Here is a 15,688-nt window from a genome sequence, read left to right on the forward strand (position 1 = left end):
CCCTCCCTCCCCCCCTCCCGCCCCTCATCAGGCACATGGTATGGTCAATGTTTGGCAGTGGAGAGCTGTTGGCAACAATCATGGAAAAACAAAACAACAACAAAGATCTTGGCAACTGGAATACAGTATATGACGCTTAACCTGCTTTCACGGCTAAGTCTCTGGAACACATCTCTGGCACTCTGAATGAGGAAACACTGGAGACATGAAATACACGGATGGCATTCTGCTGGGGGTGAAATGTTTAAGATATGGATTACTGGCCCGGGCCGCGTTCTAATGCGTTCAGCGCTTGAGCGTCCCTTCCTGATCAACAGTACAACATCGCACGCAATGATTCAGAGTGTGCCAAACCAAAAGGCGCATTGGCCCCTAATCTCCAGGCTGTAGTGAAAGAAGCCTCTCTGAACCTAAAGTCAGGCAGCTATTTGACCTCTGAGGTGACAAAACCGGCCTTCTAAGCAAATAAGGAATGAAAGGAACACTTAATGATACATAGAAAAAAAACTAATCTAAAACACTGACAAAAATATGTAAAATAAAGCTTGAAAATAAAGTGTAACTATTTATGTAATATGCTCATGAATACTTTATATATTTCTATATACACATACATATCTATTGTTTATATATCATATATCTATTTAAGTATAACTTAACTCTCGCACTTAAACCCCCAGAAGTTACTGTGAACGCACAGATCTAAGCTCAGCGAACTCTCCGCGTCTGCCAGAGAGGGAGTATAACAGTGACTGAACTCAGATCTGCGAGCAGGGAAGAGGGGCAGGGCTTGGTTGCACTTCCTGTTTCACATCTTTTACTTTAGCCTCTCTTCTTTCATGTCGTTTGTTTTTTTGTCTTTTCTTTCTGTTGTTTTTTACAGTTAGCACCTTATGTAAGTCAAACGATAGAAAAAAAGTAACGTGATGATAGCGTATACGAATGTGCAAATGTACAACATTAAAAATACTACAAAGATACTTTTTTTTTCAAAAATACAAGTGATATAACTTGGATAGAAAAAAAATATATATAAACACAAACAAACAAAAAGATGGAGAAAAAAAATAAAAATGAAAACAACTTAAAGCATGCACTTAATCCTTTAGTGTGTGGGATGGGTATAAAAGGGTCGGGTGAGGAACATCAGGATAGGGCTATGTTTGGGGTAGTTGATTGGTGAGACCTCGGGCTCTAGCCTTGAATCTTGCGCAGGATCTCGGTGGAGACAGGTGGGTGGAAGTTGATGGTGTGGTGTCTCAGGCCCTGCGAGGTCTTGTAGCTCTTGCCGCAGCGACACTTGAAGGGTTTCCTCACACGGATCTGCGTGCGGTGGCCATTCTTGGCATGGTACTTGATACCGTTTACGTTCTGAAGAGAAAAGGAAAGGTTGCAAGTACCCCATGTTAGGACATGCAGTGTTGACCATGTGATACAAGCTCATCTCTGTTAGCTAGAACCAGGCTAGCTGTTTAGCCCTGTGTCGAGTCTTTATGCTAAGATAAGAGAACCGGCTGCTGGCTGTAGCCTCAACACAGATTAGGATCCCCAAACTGAACCTGCAATTCAGTTTGGAAAATCCCAGTTTGCATATTTTCTTAACAGAGTCACCCTTGTTAATTTGCAATGGTCACACTAGAAACCCTGACCGTGTGACAGAAGTTTTGCAGTGTTTTTGGGCTCCTTATGAATAAATAAATTCAAGTCACATTAAAGGTCCCATATTATGCAAATTGCACTTTTTAGTGTCTTTTCAACATAAATATATGTCCCCGGTGTGCCTACAGACCGTTAAACTATGAGGAAGGACTGTCCTCTCTCTTTTTGTCTTGCTCCATCTTTCAGTAAATGTTTGTGAAAACACATAATTCAGATTTGGCTCCACTTATGATGTCAAAAGGGGATCTGTTGATCACGTGACCTCCTCCAGCCCCTTAGCAGGACGACTGTCTCGGTCCACTGAAAACCTCCTGAATCCACCTTGCTGTGTTTTCCTCACTAACGCCAGCTCTAAGTTACATGAAGATGTCTACACGACATCAAAGCAGCAGATTGTTTCAGTGTTCAGACGAGAGGACGCGAACAGCTCCAGCAGCCACGTCTGCTAACAGACAAACAATGTGCTTTTTGAACATTAGACCATATAGATGTGTTCTAGTAGGACCTCCAAATGTAAGTATGAACTTATAGAATGAGCAGAATATGGGACCTTTAAATAAACTCATTAGAGTTTGAAAGTAGCAGAATTTATAGTTTACAGGCTAGAGATCACTGACCTATTATATCTATTATAGTCTGCTTATAGCTTCATAATCATTGCATTGTTTGTTTTTCACTGTGTGTTTTATTGGATCCCCCTTAGCCTTTTGCCGTTACATTTGCCTCCCGGGATCCACACATTCAATGACTCATTACTGAATGATCATTCTACAGTAACTTTTAAAGTAACCTTATTACAGAAGTCTCTCTTCACCATGTTATATCAAAGCCGAACAATGTCAGATCTTTGCCAAACCCTGACAGGAAAAGTCCGGATGAATAACAAGGGGACTCAGATCAACAGCAAATGTGGCTTGAGCCCACGTCACTGTTTTGGTCCAAGAGGGGCGTAGGAAAGTAATGTTCCCACACTGTCCGCTGGTCAAAGCACAGGGACTGCATGCTGAATGAGGTTTTTGTTACCAGCTGTAATAGAATTCAACCAAAGCAAACACACCATGATATATTTATCCATTTCCTATCACGACATTGTGGATTTATAATGTGCTTTTTTCAAACATTACGCCCAGACATGTGATACTGAGACAAAAGCTTCAGTGTCGACATCAGAAACTAATAAACCTCGTGTCCTATGGCTGCGTAGCTGGGACTGACTTCCCAGTCCCCTGTTACAGCCTTACCTTGTATCTCTTCTTACAGCCGGGGACGGGGCAGGCGAACGGCTTCTCCTCTCCCCCGTTCATGCACATGGAGCTGAGGATAGACTCAGAGCTGATGGCGCTTTCTGTGGTCCACGATTCGTCGCTGTCCGACTCCTCGTAGTCTACCTCCTCCTCATCATACTCGCTGCCTGGAGGCACAATGGAACAAATACAACACTAGTCATCCCACATGAGATATGGATGGGAACATACCCGAAAGGACACCATGCCTCGGGAATTTGCCAGACTGAAGTGATATGTGACTTTCTATTAATGCTTTCCTCTATATTCTGGTCCTGTTTTGATGAATTAGCAGCCCACATGTCACTGAAAGCACTGCTCAGACAAAACAGCAGTGGTTTGCATGTGAGTGTGTGTGTGTGTGTGTGTGTGTGTGTGTGTGTGTGTGAGTGTGTGTGTGTGTGTGTGTGTGTGTCTGTGAGTCAAAACGCAGGGGTTGGCACTGAGAAAGAGATCATTAAGTGGGAGTGATCCCCATTGCTCAGCCTGGAAAAAGTGCTTTGCTGAGTGCAGAACATTTTCCACTCACATGCATGCACACACACAAACACACACATCCACATACCACATTACTGAAATGTTCAGACACACACACACACACACACACACATAAAGGCCCACTGACCCCCCACCATCTCACAGGAAATGCTGCACCTCAGCATGAGGAAATGGATGGCACCCTGGCACATGTCTAAAGAGGGTGTGTGTGTGTGTGTGTGTGTGTGTGTGTGTGTGTGTGTAGCTGTGCTGGTGTATAAGCCCAGACCTAACACTACGTTTGGAACCATTTGGGCTGGAATTGGACATCTGCTTCTGGGCTGTGCAACACACGGCCCCATGTGAACACACAGCGTGACAGCTGCTATGTAATTAGCAGAGTGTTGACTGGTCTGCTCACTGCAGGGGCCACCAAGCCCAACACACAAACAACACACACACACGCACACACACACTTAGCAGTAGACAGTAGTTGGGCCTTTAACCTCTTTCCACTCTGGAAACAGATTGTCCTCACGAAAATTTGAGGAAATATTGGCATGAAAATGTCCAGTTATCCTACAAAATATTTCTTTATGGTTAAAAGTGAATGAGGCTGTTTCTATTTACAGGTTGCATGACGGAACAAAAAATTTGCTGGCTCATTCTCTCTCAACAGAAACTTTGAAGTCATGTTTGAAATTTTTCTGCTCCGGTATGAAATATGCCGCATTCCATTTACGTTACAAATACCTTCACTGCTCAGCAGCACACTATCTGAATTACATTTGTTGGCAACCACAAACGCAAGCTTCTTTCTGTTACTGCCGGTAGGCTTCATTTGCATTAGTCGGTTTCAACACCTCCATTCACTCGACAAGTACGAGCAATCCGTCTGTCTTCGTCACACACACACACATTTCAACACACACACCTGCCGTACCTGTAGGTGTGCTGCTGCGGAAGGAGGAGGAGGGGGTGATTGGGGGCGTGACGGGGGGCGTCAGGTTACCGCTGGTGTGGCGAGGAGGCGTGGCCGTGCTGTTCCTGGACACTCCGCCAGTAATGGACAGGGACAGTTTGGGCGTGGCTTTCTTCTTCATGGTCTCCTGCTCCCGGCGCGCTGCATCCGTCATGAACCTGATGCCATGGGGGCAAAGGGGCATCATCACTTTAATTAAATTACAAACAAACCTCCCGTGTGGCAAACATGTTAGTGTCAACTTAAGCATCGTAGAAATGAGTCAATGCTAGTAGACCCAGAGAAGTGCCAAACTTTCCCTTTTATTATCATTTACAACTTAAAGGATAATTCTGGTTTATTACAACTTGGATCCTAATTCCATTGGCCTTCATTGTCTGTCAGTTATGATAAAACTACCCTGACCAGGGTGAAACACACAGGCATGCTGCACAGGAAAACTATGCACATACAACTCCAGCAAGTGCGACAGGAGCAAACTGAAGCAGGAAGTCAGTCCTTAAGCTGTGACGGATATTTACAGCAGACAGTTTGGGTAATAATCCTAGTGATCGCCTTCGCTTTGCCTCCCAAAGTTCAAGTTTGTTTAACCCCGGTCTGATTGGCTGACTGCTGGCGTTTCCTGCTCCGTCTAACTTCTTTTTTAGCAATGTTGCTTCTTTCCTACATCTCAGCAATTACCTTGGTGAGTACAATGGGGTTATTACTGAAAGGAATGATGGTCAAAACTGCACAAATATGACCCCAGTGCAGTTGTGATTAACTGGAGTTATATTTTAATAGCCTCTATTTGGGTTGTATTTTATACTCTTCTTTTGTTTGGGCTTTCTAACTCAACTTTCAGTGTTATTTGTTGCTATGATAGGAGCTGTTAAGGTTTTATCTCTTCTAATTATGGCTGCTCTGTACACAAGGGATTTGACAAGACATAATTGAGCTACTGAATAAACTGTCCCTTTAAATATATAGTCATCACAACACAGTACAGTGAATACGGATGACATTTACAACCTCGCCACTTCAACAATTACCACAGAAAACAAACCTCTTTCTCTCTCTGTTTTTCCGTTATCTTTTTTCAACGCTGCATCTTCGGGTGATTTAATGAGAAATTAAGTGGGACGTGACACATCGGTTCACCACACAAAAACACACACACGCCAAAGTCCCTGAAATGGTTTGGCTACGCCGGCTTGTAGCGCGGGGAGTCGGGAATGATTGTCTTGTGTGGTTTTCTGTGCTGGTCTGTGGATGAGTCACTGCCGTGTCTATGGGAAGACATCAGTCATTTGAGCTGCTCCCTGCAAGCCACATCTATACACACTCACACACTCAGCGCAGACTTTCACTGGTGGAGCAATGCTGCCCTCTATAGATGGACACCTTTAGTTGTGTGCGTGTGTGCGTGTGCGCAGACCTGTTGATGTAGCTTAGGGCCAAATAAGTGGGCTGCTGTTGCTCCTGCTTCTCCAGGACCCGCGGATCTGTGTCTGAGAGAGAGAGACAGACATTCAGGTTAATCACTGCTCTATGTGGAGGGAAGAGTTGTGTGAATACTCTTAGTAAGCAGCTGACTCATACATCTGTACTTCTTGCCAGACTGGTTGATAGATTAGTGGATGTTTCTCACACTGCGCTCTCTGTGTTACTCCATGATGTGTGAGAGCTTGCAAATACATTTGGCATACTTCAATAAGCCACGCATTTTTATGCCAGCGCCAAAGCCCTGTGTAATTTACTACCAATGCCTTTCCCAAAGTGACCCAAGGCTGCTTAATCATCGCCAGAGTCTGAATGTGGCAAAGAAGAAATTTTGTCAGAGAGTGACAGAGCAGCTTGGAGGCTGTGATGAATGTACACAGTGTAGCACTTGAAACACACACACACAAACACACACACACACGCTTTTTCCAGTTGACTTGCTAAGTCAGTCACACTACAGTAGGCAACTTCCACTGCCTGAGGGAAGCAGTGTTAACTTCAAAGCCCCACCTTCCACCCCCTGGAAAACAGGGGCAAGTGTGCATGAAAACACTGCGGGTGGGTGCATCTGTGAAGTACCAGTGCCATCAAGTGTTCAACGGGGGAACATTCAGACAGATACACGCTACAGGTTTAAGCCGTGGCGTGCTTGGCTGTGTCTGTGTGAGTGTTTGTTCATGCAGGCGTTATTGTAGCTTTATACATAATGGCTAGCAGATGTATTGCAATTTAGGTCCAAGAACTGGATCATCTCCGCAACAATGAACAACACACTCCTGGACGCTCCAACTAATCCCAAGTGTGTGTGTGAGTTTGCGTGTTGGCTTTCTTAGTCCTTTGGTTTTCAGGCTTTCACACCTCATAATTAAAAAAGAATGCAGGCTTCCCACAGTGCAGGAAAACACCGAGGAGACCAGCAAACAAGAAAACAACCTAGAAAAAAAAGCACATTACTGCTGCTGCTGTGTAGACCAGAGTCCTATACGTGTGAGTGAATGTAAACACACTGAAAAGGCCAGGCGAGGAAAAAAGATAGCAGTGGCATGCATCCATAAAAGCACACACAAACACAGATCGGAGGTGGTCCACAGAGGTGGTCTTTGACAGTCTTTTATAGCTGCGCCTTAATAATCCTACCTGCTGCTCTGATGTAGAGACCAGAGCTTTCACATGCATGAGCACACACGCACACCCACACACACACACACTCCTCGACCTACATCACTGACAAGGCTGAGTCACGACATATGACAATGGGTCTGAGGTCTTTAAAATCACTGACTTTGAATCTTTTTGCAGCGTGTCCAATTTTGATATTATAGGGATGACAACTGCCACACCCTGAGGATGTTAAAAGACAAGATTAGATTATATAAATGTGTGTGACGCCACCAAACAGAAAGGAGCGTTCCTTATTAGCATTCCTTAGATCTCGTCTGAAACTGTAAAATAAGCTGAAATGCGTCCGACTCTAGTGACCAGGAGGTGAAGGGTGAAATCCTCACATTGCTTGTATCATCCGACCTACACTTCAAAACCCAACGATATTCAATTTACTATCATATATGACAAGGTACAACTTAAAAACCTGGATGCTGGAACCAGCAAATGAAAGATATTTACAATCCTCAACAGTAAATCCTCACATTTACAATGCTAGAACCAGTGAATGTTTGGCATTTTTCCTGGATAAGTCACTTCAACAATCGGTTATCAAAACTGTGGTCGATAAATGTTCCATAGAGAGTCTAATTGGCTCATCTTTTTAAACATTATATTACCAAGCTGTCGCTTCTTGTACAAGCTTGTGTGTGGTAGGATAACGTACTCAGGAGTCATGAACACTGTAACAGTGGCAGTCAGCTGAATGCCATTTAGGCAAATGTTTGACAACCAGTTCTTTAAGACTGGGAAGAAAAAAATGCCAGAGTCAATAACTTGGGATGTACAAGGAGCTCAGGGGTTTTGCTTTAAGATGAGGTAAGTGTGTGCATGTGTGTGTAGGGGGGTGGGGGGGTGTTGGTGGAAATGGAGTAAGCCAGGTGCAGAGAGAGAGCGAGCTGCAGTAAATGTTCACCGGCTTTACGACTTCCGCTCACCTAGCAGGACAGGAAGCCAACACACGGCTGATCCTGCTGCTGGAGCGGGGGGGGGGGGGGGACCTGCACACACACACATTTAGACACACTTACATACCCTGTAAAATGCGTTAATATGAAATTCAAGATTAAACTCAGAAGTTTTAGCTGCTTTGCCGGCAGCTTGTTTCTGTGTTTTCCATCTGCATGTGTGAGTGTGTCTGTGCATGTGTGCTGCATGTCTGACACATTTCAGACTCTCCGGGGTCTATAAATATCTCTCTAATTAGCATTCCTGTCATTAAAAACAGCAACCAATCAACAGCTGCTCCACTCATTTCAACACAGGCATCCATCTCTCAGCGGCAGTGCTCTGCTGCCCCCTGCTGAACGCACGCTGAGCCGACGGGTCCACATGCATGTGCACATGTGTACAGGTCTGCCTGTGTCATTACATGTGTATGTGTTGAAACCAGGCCAAGAATGCATGGCTTGTTTTGCAGACTGCTAATTAAGCCGCAGAGAGCATTTTAACGTGTTTCTAGAGCAGCAGGCAGCCGGATGGAGGTAGAGGAGAGGAGGAGAGGGAGCAGGGGGGGATATGGGTGGGGTAAAAGGCAAACTTCTCTGTAATTACACCTCTCAGTGCTTGGTGGGGCGCTCGGGCCCTGTGACTTCCGAAAGGCAATCTGTGTGACTGTGTGGATGTGGATGTATGTGTAGCGTGAAAAGAGAGGGCCTGCAGTTTCCAGTTTGGGATGCCAGTCCAGTAATTGCTCCGCTACACCCTGACAGGTCATTTAGGAAGTTTGGTGAACACACTCTCTCACATGCACGAACGCATGCCGCTTCCCGTGTCACACCTCTGGAAGTGGGATGGGAAACAATCTGGCAACTAAGGCTGGGATTCATGGTTTAAATCATTGTTATGATGTTAATAGGGGCTTTTTCTGATGTTGGTTCATATCACAATATGGCAAACGTATGAAAGATTTAGATAAATAATACATTATATATCCACTGCATTACATGAGACCAAACTCTGCTTATGTGGATGGGAAAAACTTACAAGTGTCTTGGATGCAATTTGGACAGAAAAAATTGCAAAAGAATATAAATGATAGCTATCATTTATTCTCAGGACTGACTAGTAAATGTCTTGATGAATCGAATCAACTTTTCGTGTACGGAAAATCTAAAAAATAGCAGAAAATGCTGATCACAGTTTCCAAAAGATGACAAAAAGTGCCTTTTATGTCTGACCCATCATCCAAAACTCAGAGATATGCATTTTACTATCATTTAAGACAAAGAAAAGCAGAAACTCTTTGCAACTAGGAAGCTGGAAACAGAAGAACTTTTGGATTTATCCTTGAAAAACTATTTAAACAATTATGAGAGTTGTTCAACTCATCGGCTGACTAATTATTTCAGCTTTAAATATCATATCACCACTAAATGAGGTCTCCTGAACATCAGAAGACATAATGTTCAATAACGACTCAGTCTGACTGGCAACATCAAAGAATCTAATGCAAAGGCAAATTCTGGTAATCCACTAAATACCTCCACAGCTATGCAATTATATCTTTATTCCAAAAACACTGAAAAATCAAGGGAAGGGGTTTTCCTACCTGTTAATTACAGACAGGTAAAAACTGATCCACCACACTGTGTTTGCTTTTGTCTTTTCTTTGAGCCAAGGCAGGCAGCCAAACTCGGCCTCTGGGCTGAATGATGCCATCTTTAAAAGTTACTGTAGGTTAATTATCAGCATGCTTCAGCAGAGCCTACTCTATTACAGCACAATGCTGACTCCTCACGTCAAGCCACACCTCAGCCTTTGACTCCAGCTGTAAAGACCAAACCAAGCCACAAAAAAAAATTCAGTTCTGTCCAAACAAAGCTGGGATGTTTGGGATTTCCCTGTTCTCGCCCCCATATTTTTCATTTCTTGAGTTTTTCTCTTTCTTCCCCAGTTTTAATCTCTACCCCCCCCCTCTTCCCGTCCCAGCTCCTCTGTGGTGAGGTAAGAGGCAGGTATGTGCTTGTGCAGGTGAGAACACGGTACAACGCTGCCGTGCATGCAGCCAGGCGAGCCTGACTTCATTACATTCCTCAGCCCTTACATAGAGTCACCTCACAAAGCCTTCGACAACAACCAAACACCACGCTAAACACAGCACACCTGACCCACATCCTCTGGTATTCAGCTGTAATCTAAACAGTGTGCACGTTTGTGATTGGAAGGCTGCTATCCTTTCTTCCAGGATGAGGTCAGCTTTCAAGTCCCACATATTATCCCATTTTCTCACTCATCTGGTCTGCTAACAGCCAGCTATTGTGCGCTTTGTCAGAGGCGGCAGAGGTCCAAAGTACATACTAGATGAAATAATTGAGATGCAAACCAAAGAGGTAAATCAAAAAAAAAAGTTTTGTTTGCCTATGCAGCACATGGGGTGTCCTACCACAAGAGGGCAGCACAGTCTACAGCAACGACCTAATGTTCCTCACACAGGCCTGCATTGATTTGTGCACCCTGACCTGAGACCCACTGACTCGCTTTTACCTCCTTTTGTGTCTGATAGCACAAGCCTGTTGTCACATCTGGATTATCCGCCTCATTGTTCTGGCCTGCTTCTTCATAGTCTGTTTGCTCAGTGCAGGATAGAGTAGACCACAATCAGTGCAATCTATTATCTACAAAGCCTCACACGGCTGACGCCCCACGTGGAAGAGTTTGGAGGATCATAATAGCTTTTGATCTTTTGATTGATTGTTGATAGCACTCACCCTGCATTTCAAAACTCAAAAACACACACACACACACACACACACACACACACACTCCCACACTCTCACCTTAATCTCCTCCATCTGTCACACTTATCCATGTGGTAACTGATCTGAGGGCAGTATTGATTAGACTATGTGTGATCTTGACTTCGCTGATGAGCAGCAGAAGCGAGCGGGGTGGGGTGGGGGGGCAACTCATTAATCCCACTGATCTGACTGGTAAACCGCCATTCTGCTCAGCTGACGGTTCAGGTCAAAGGTCAAGCTAAGAGCCAGATGGGGCATATATGAGTGTCTGTGGGGTTTTGGCTGCGTGGCTGGGAAAGACTAAAGCAATTCTTGGATTTCTGTCACTTTAAATCCATTAATTTGCTTATTGGTTGGTTTGGGGAAACGTTGTGGTCTACACAGCCTCTGAGGTAAAACCCAAATGGCCATTCACAGTGTTGATTTGGTTAATTTCCATGGAGCATATGGTGGGATGAAGAGTGGTCCACAACACCACCCGCCCACACATACAGTCACACAAAACTTAACCCCCCTCCCTCACTTTTTTGCTTTTTAAAACACCAGCACATCAGTCCTGACTCACGTGTGATGTCACATCGGGTGCTCTCGCCACAGCTGGCAGCTCGGGAGCGCTCTTTGTTAGTGAGACAGCAGGTGTGCAATAACTCAGCCAATATACTGCCCCCTACCCCTTTAGAGACAGCCAGTTGCCATGGAGACTGGCTCAATGAAGCATCCATTTGCCCCCCGCGGTCACCCCCACCGCCTCACCCTCTTCAAACAGCCTCCTGAGGACAGATACACGCCACAAATAATGATGAGCGCACGTCAACTTTGATACAAATTATAACAAAGTGTGAGTAGACGCTTCTACGGTGTAATTTGGATTATGGGTTAAGATACCAGAGTGTTATTCTGTGTTTAGGCAGAAGCAAGTGTTTCAAAAAGTGTTAAATATTTAATATATTACACTGCAGTGTACTAATTAGACTACATATGAATATTAATTTCTTGTTATATCAGGGCAAATGAACACTCCCTCATCAAAAAACTGGGTAATGCTAATGACTTGACTGACTGTGCCTGCACCTATGAGAAGCTTTTCTGCAGGTACAGTTAGTGAGGAGTATAATTAAAACATAATCTGTATTCTATTTTTCTTGAGAGGCATATTTGTCACATGCATGAGAATACCAACAATACAGACAGCATTTCTTTTTAAATAAAACACTATTTATGTCTCTATTGCTGAGCAATAAGTTAAATAACCTGCATCAGTCTTATGATATACCATTAGTCTGTCAAATACCAGACGGTGGGCAGACTGATGGGAGCCCAGGAGACAGAGGCTTTACTGTCAGATGAAAATCTAATAAACGGTGCAACAAGTTGAAGCTTTTGCATGTGGAAGAAAATGCATTCATTTCACTGCATGTCTGCCTCAGCTCGGCTCAACTGATAGCGGCGTGAATGGTAATTAAATGACACCAACATCACCGGACAGCACTGCAGGAGGAGATGCGTTGAGACACCTGAGGTGACAATACACAAACGGTGTGAGAGGAGCTCCGGCTGCTCCGCATCAGGCCTGGAAAGGTAAACACACGGACCCCCTCTGCTGTGTTAGCCCTGAAACCGCTGCCTGCCCGGAATGCTACTTACACCTATGAGACCTACGGGGCCCTCACCGCTGCAAAAGGTAACTACCATGGCTAACGCAAAGCAAAACAAGCCGGCCACGTATTTCACAGAGAAGCGGTGAGAGGAATTAAAAGAATTTAAGTCCCGTGTTGGTGAGAAACTCAGCCTCGACGGAGAGCGAGCAGCGGGAATAGCGGAGTGCAAAGCCGAGCCTGTGTACGCGTTCAGCTAACTAGCTTAGGACGCTAGCTAGCAGCAGCTAGCAGCCTCGCTCCGTCCGCCCCTCCGGCCCGACTCACCGATGTGATTGTCCTCGATGTGGACGATGAGCTCGGCGAGAGACTCGAACTGGAGACCGCAGCCGCCGAACCTGCAGGAATTGGAGAAGAAAGAAGCGGCGGCGATGCCCGTCATGTTTGCGGCGCTGGTGCATCCACCGGGCGAAGGGGAGAGGAGGGGAGCCGGGAGCCGGGGAGGTGAGCGAGGAGGAAGAGTCTTCGGGTTCGGGGTGGGAGCGCCGCAGAGCGCCGAGCGGCGGAGCAGACACCGGGCGGCCAGACAGGACAGCGGCGGACGCAGCTGGGAGGCAGGCGGGCGGGCGGGACGGTGGGAGTGGGGGTGGGGATGGGGATGGGGATGGGGGTAGGGCCCGTCTGGTGGCAGTATACGTCACGACCTGCCCACCTGTTGGGATCTGACTGTGACATTAATATTATTATTGACGGCATCAAACACCAATAAGTCAGAGTTATCTGAGCACATTTGCATGCTATATAACAGACGGTCTGTGCACGTGATCATAATCTGATTTTTCACATATTGCCTCCTTGATTTTACAGAGCAAAGAAAGTTTATGAACATGTATTTATGTTTTAGATGTTTTGGCTATATCTCACATCTAAATTAATTGTAAATGTCCCAGTTATGCATATGTAAGAAATAGATACCAATGAATTCAGAAATGTGTAATGTTTAATTTGTCTACTTTTTAAGCACATATTGACATATTGCCTATTAGAGTGCAACATTCATTGTAAATGCCCAAATGCAATGGATAAGTACGTTGCATTTTATTTAACCATACCACCTGTGGCAGGTAATATGCTCTACGTTTGTCTGAAAGGTGACGCTTAACCACCCTATAATAAAGCACTAAATAAGAGTCCCGATAGGATCTTACAGTTTTCACATGAGCAGGCCTGAGCAGTCATCCAGATACTGTGTGGACAGAGATCAGGAGGAGGAACCGAGGTCCTGGTGACCAGAGTCACCTCAGCTCAGGAGTGGCAGCGTCCTGGTCCCAGAATAACAAGTGGCTGTGAGCTGGACACATGCTGACAATCTACATTCTTCTCTTTATATTCATCATGGTGAATAGTTGCTGGATTACAGCTTTTCCAAACATTCATTCAGTGTATTTAGCATAAATGTACTCTTCTGTACACTTCTGTACAGATGTCTTTCATGACTATTATAATCACTTTGAACTTCTCATGTGCATGAGATGTGCAATATAAATACTTTCTTTTTTTTTTCTTTTTTGTTTTAATGGAAGTGACTCAATTATTACCATGTAAGGGGCTGTTTACAAAACATGTCAGTGCTCATGTAACAGCCTCAAAACAGACCTACATGGAATTTTGTAAATCTGAAAATCAATTATTGTTTGTAGTATTTTAAATCATCATTGTTTATTTCCATCATTGGAGTGTGTGTGTATGTGTGTGTGTGTGTGTGCACGCGTGTTGATATTTAAGTTATAGCAGTTGCATAACCCATTGACAACAGCATCTATCACATCCATAAAGCTAACAGATTAATGTTACCCTGTAATGGCTCAGTGGTGAGGAGAGAGCTTTGTAACGTGATGTGTGTGTGGCTCCCAGAGAGAGGAGAATGTCCTTAAATCACTGGGGCTGGCTAACCAGGGCCGGCTGGCCTGTGTTGGACCTGTTAATCGAGCGTTAAAATGGCCTGTCATAAACCACTGGCCACTGGCTTCAGCAAACAACCTCAAGACCTGAGACCACACTCCCTCTTTTTCTCACCACCCTCTAGCTACCCATCCATATGAAACACACACACTCACACAAATGCACACAAAAACTTAAAATAGTTACTCAGATTCATCGCTGCTACCGTCACAAACACACACACTCGTACAAACAACATGACATCACCAGCGTCCATGCACGCTCTCTCACACACGTACAGTGTAGATATTCAGTGACCTCATCAGCCCAACACAGATGTTCTCTCTTACACACAAACCTGTAGACACACACTCAACATAAACACACTCATTACACACACATGGTGTATCAGAGCTGTGACAGTGACGCAGTTCCCAACACCATTACGCAAATGAGAAGTGGTAGCATGTGTTGTGAAATGCAAGAGAAAAAGGGAGATACACGGGGAGAGTTTATGGTCCATGACATCATCTGATCTGAGGTTGGTGGGTGGCGCGCAGTGTAACAGCTTGGGATGGACTTAAAACTAGCGTAGACTTCCTGATTATCAGCTCCTTTTTGCTGATGACAAATAGTCAAAACTGTGATGACTAGCACACAACTCCACTGTAACAGACGCACACATACACACCAGTGGTCTGCTCTTGATTGGATCTGCATGTGAGGGTTGGATGTAAATTTAACTACAGCCGTTGCATTACATAATCAGATGACTGTAACTTGTATACTTGGACACTGTTTGAAGTATCTGTTTCCAGTTGCTTTTTATGTAGCACATTGCTAATGATAGAAATAGTCAGAAACCAACAGTCTGGTGACTGATCCAGATGTGTGATGCGGATAATGCTTCATGGGGATTGAGGTCACTAAGTTTGTTTGACCTTTGACCTGAAACGCCATATTTTTACAGACAGGGTGACATCAGGCTCTGAGCAGGCAGCTCTCTAAAGCTCCCAGTCTGGCTGTTAAAAGCCGCGCTGAGGTGAAGATGCCAGATGCTAATGGCTGGTACAGCCGCAGAGTTATGGAGGTGCTTGTAATCTTGGTGGCATTGTCTGCTCCAGGGCTCCAGCCAGAGACTTCCTGGCTGCCGTCATACACTTTTTAGTGTGACTGCACACTCTTCACGAACGCACACACACACACGTGCTGTAAAACATCCCTTATCTTCGCTGAAAACAAAAGTCAGTGATTCACATCCACGCGGGGGAAGGGCTCAAAACACAGAGTGACATCATCACAACTTCCTGTTTCGTCTTGTTGCCACAGATACCAGAATTTGCATACTTTAGGCGATTGGTGGATGAT

At 44.8% G+C, this 15,688-nt stretch overlaps 2 protein-coding genes across 2 annotated transcripts in view; both read right to left on the reverse strand.

The window, feature by feature from the left end:
- Positions 1-15,688, reverse strand: part of LOC139215087 (gasdermin-E-like) — a 103,037-nt gene that overhangs the window by 26,505 nt on the left and 60,844 nt on the right. The gene's annotated exons all lie outside the window — the stretch shown is intronic.
- Positions 1,067-12,957, reverse strand: jazf1a (JAZF zinc finger 1a). Its single transcript, XM_070847002.1, has 5 exons — positions 12,707-12,957; positions 5,819-5,891; positions 4,363-4,559; positions 2,901-3,070; positions 1,067-1,371 (listed from the first exon to the last, which is right to left on the reverse strand). The coding sequence occupies exons 1-5, from the start codon at positions 12,819-12,821 to the stop codon at positions 1,195-1,197; spliced, it is 732 nt and encodes a 243-aa protein (XP_070703103.1). The 5' UTR covers positions 12,822-12,957; the 3' UTR covers positions 1,067-1,194.

Source organism: Pempheris klunzingeri, chromosome 16 (genome assembly GCF_042242105.1).
Source record: "Pempheris klunzingeri isolate RE-2024b chromosome 16, fPemKlu1.hap1, whole genome shotgun sequence".
Lineage (NCBI taxonomy): Eukaryota > Metazoa > Chordata > Actinopteri > Acropomatiformes > Pempheridae > Pempheris > Pempheris klunzingeri.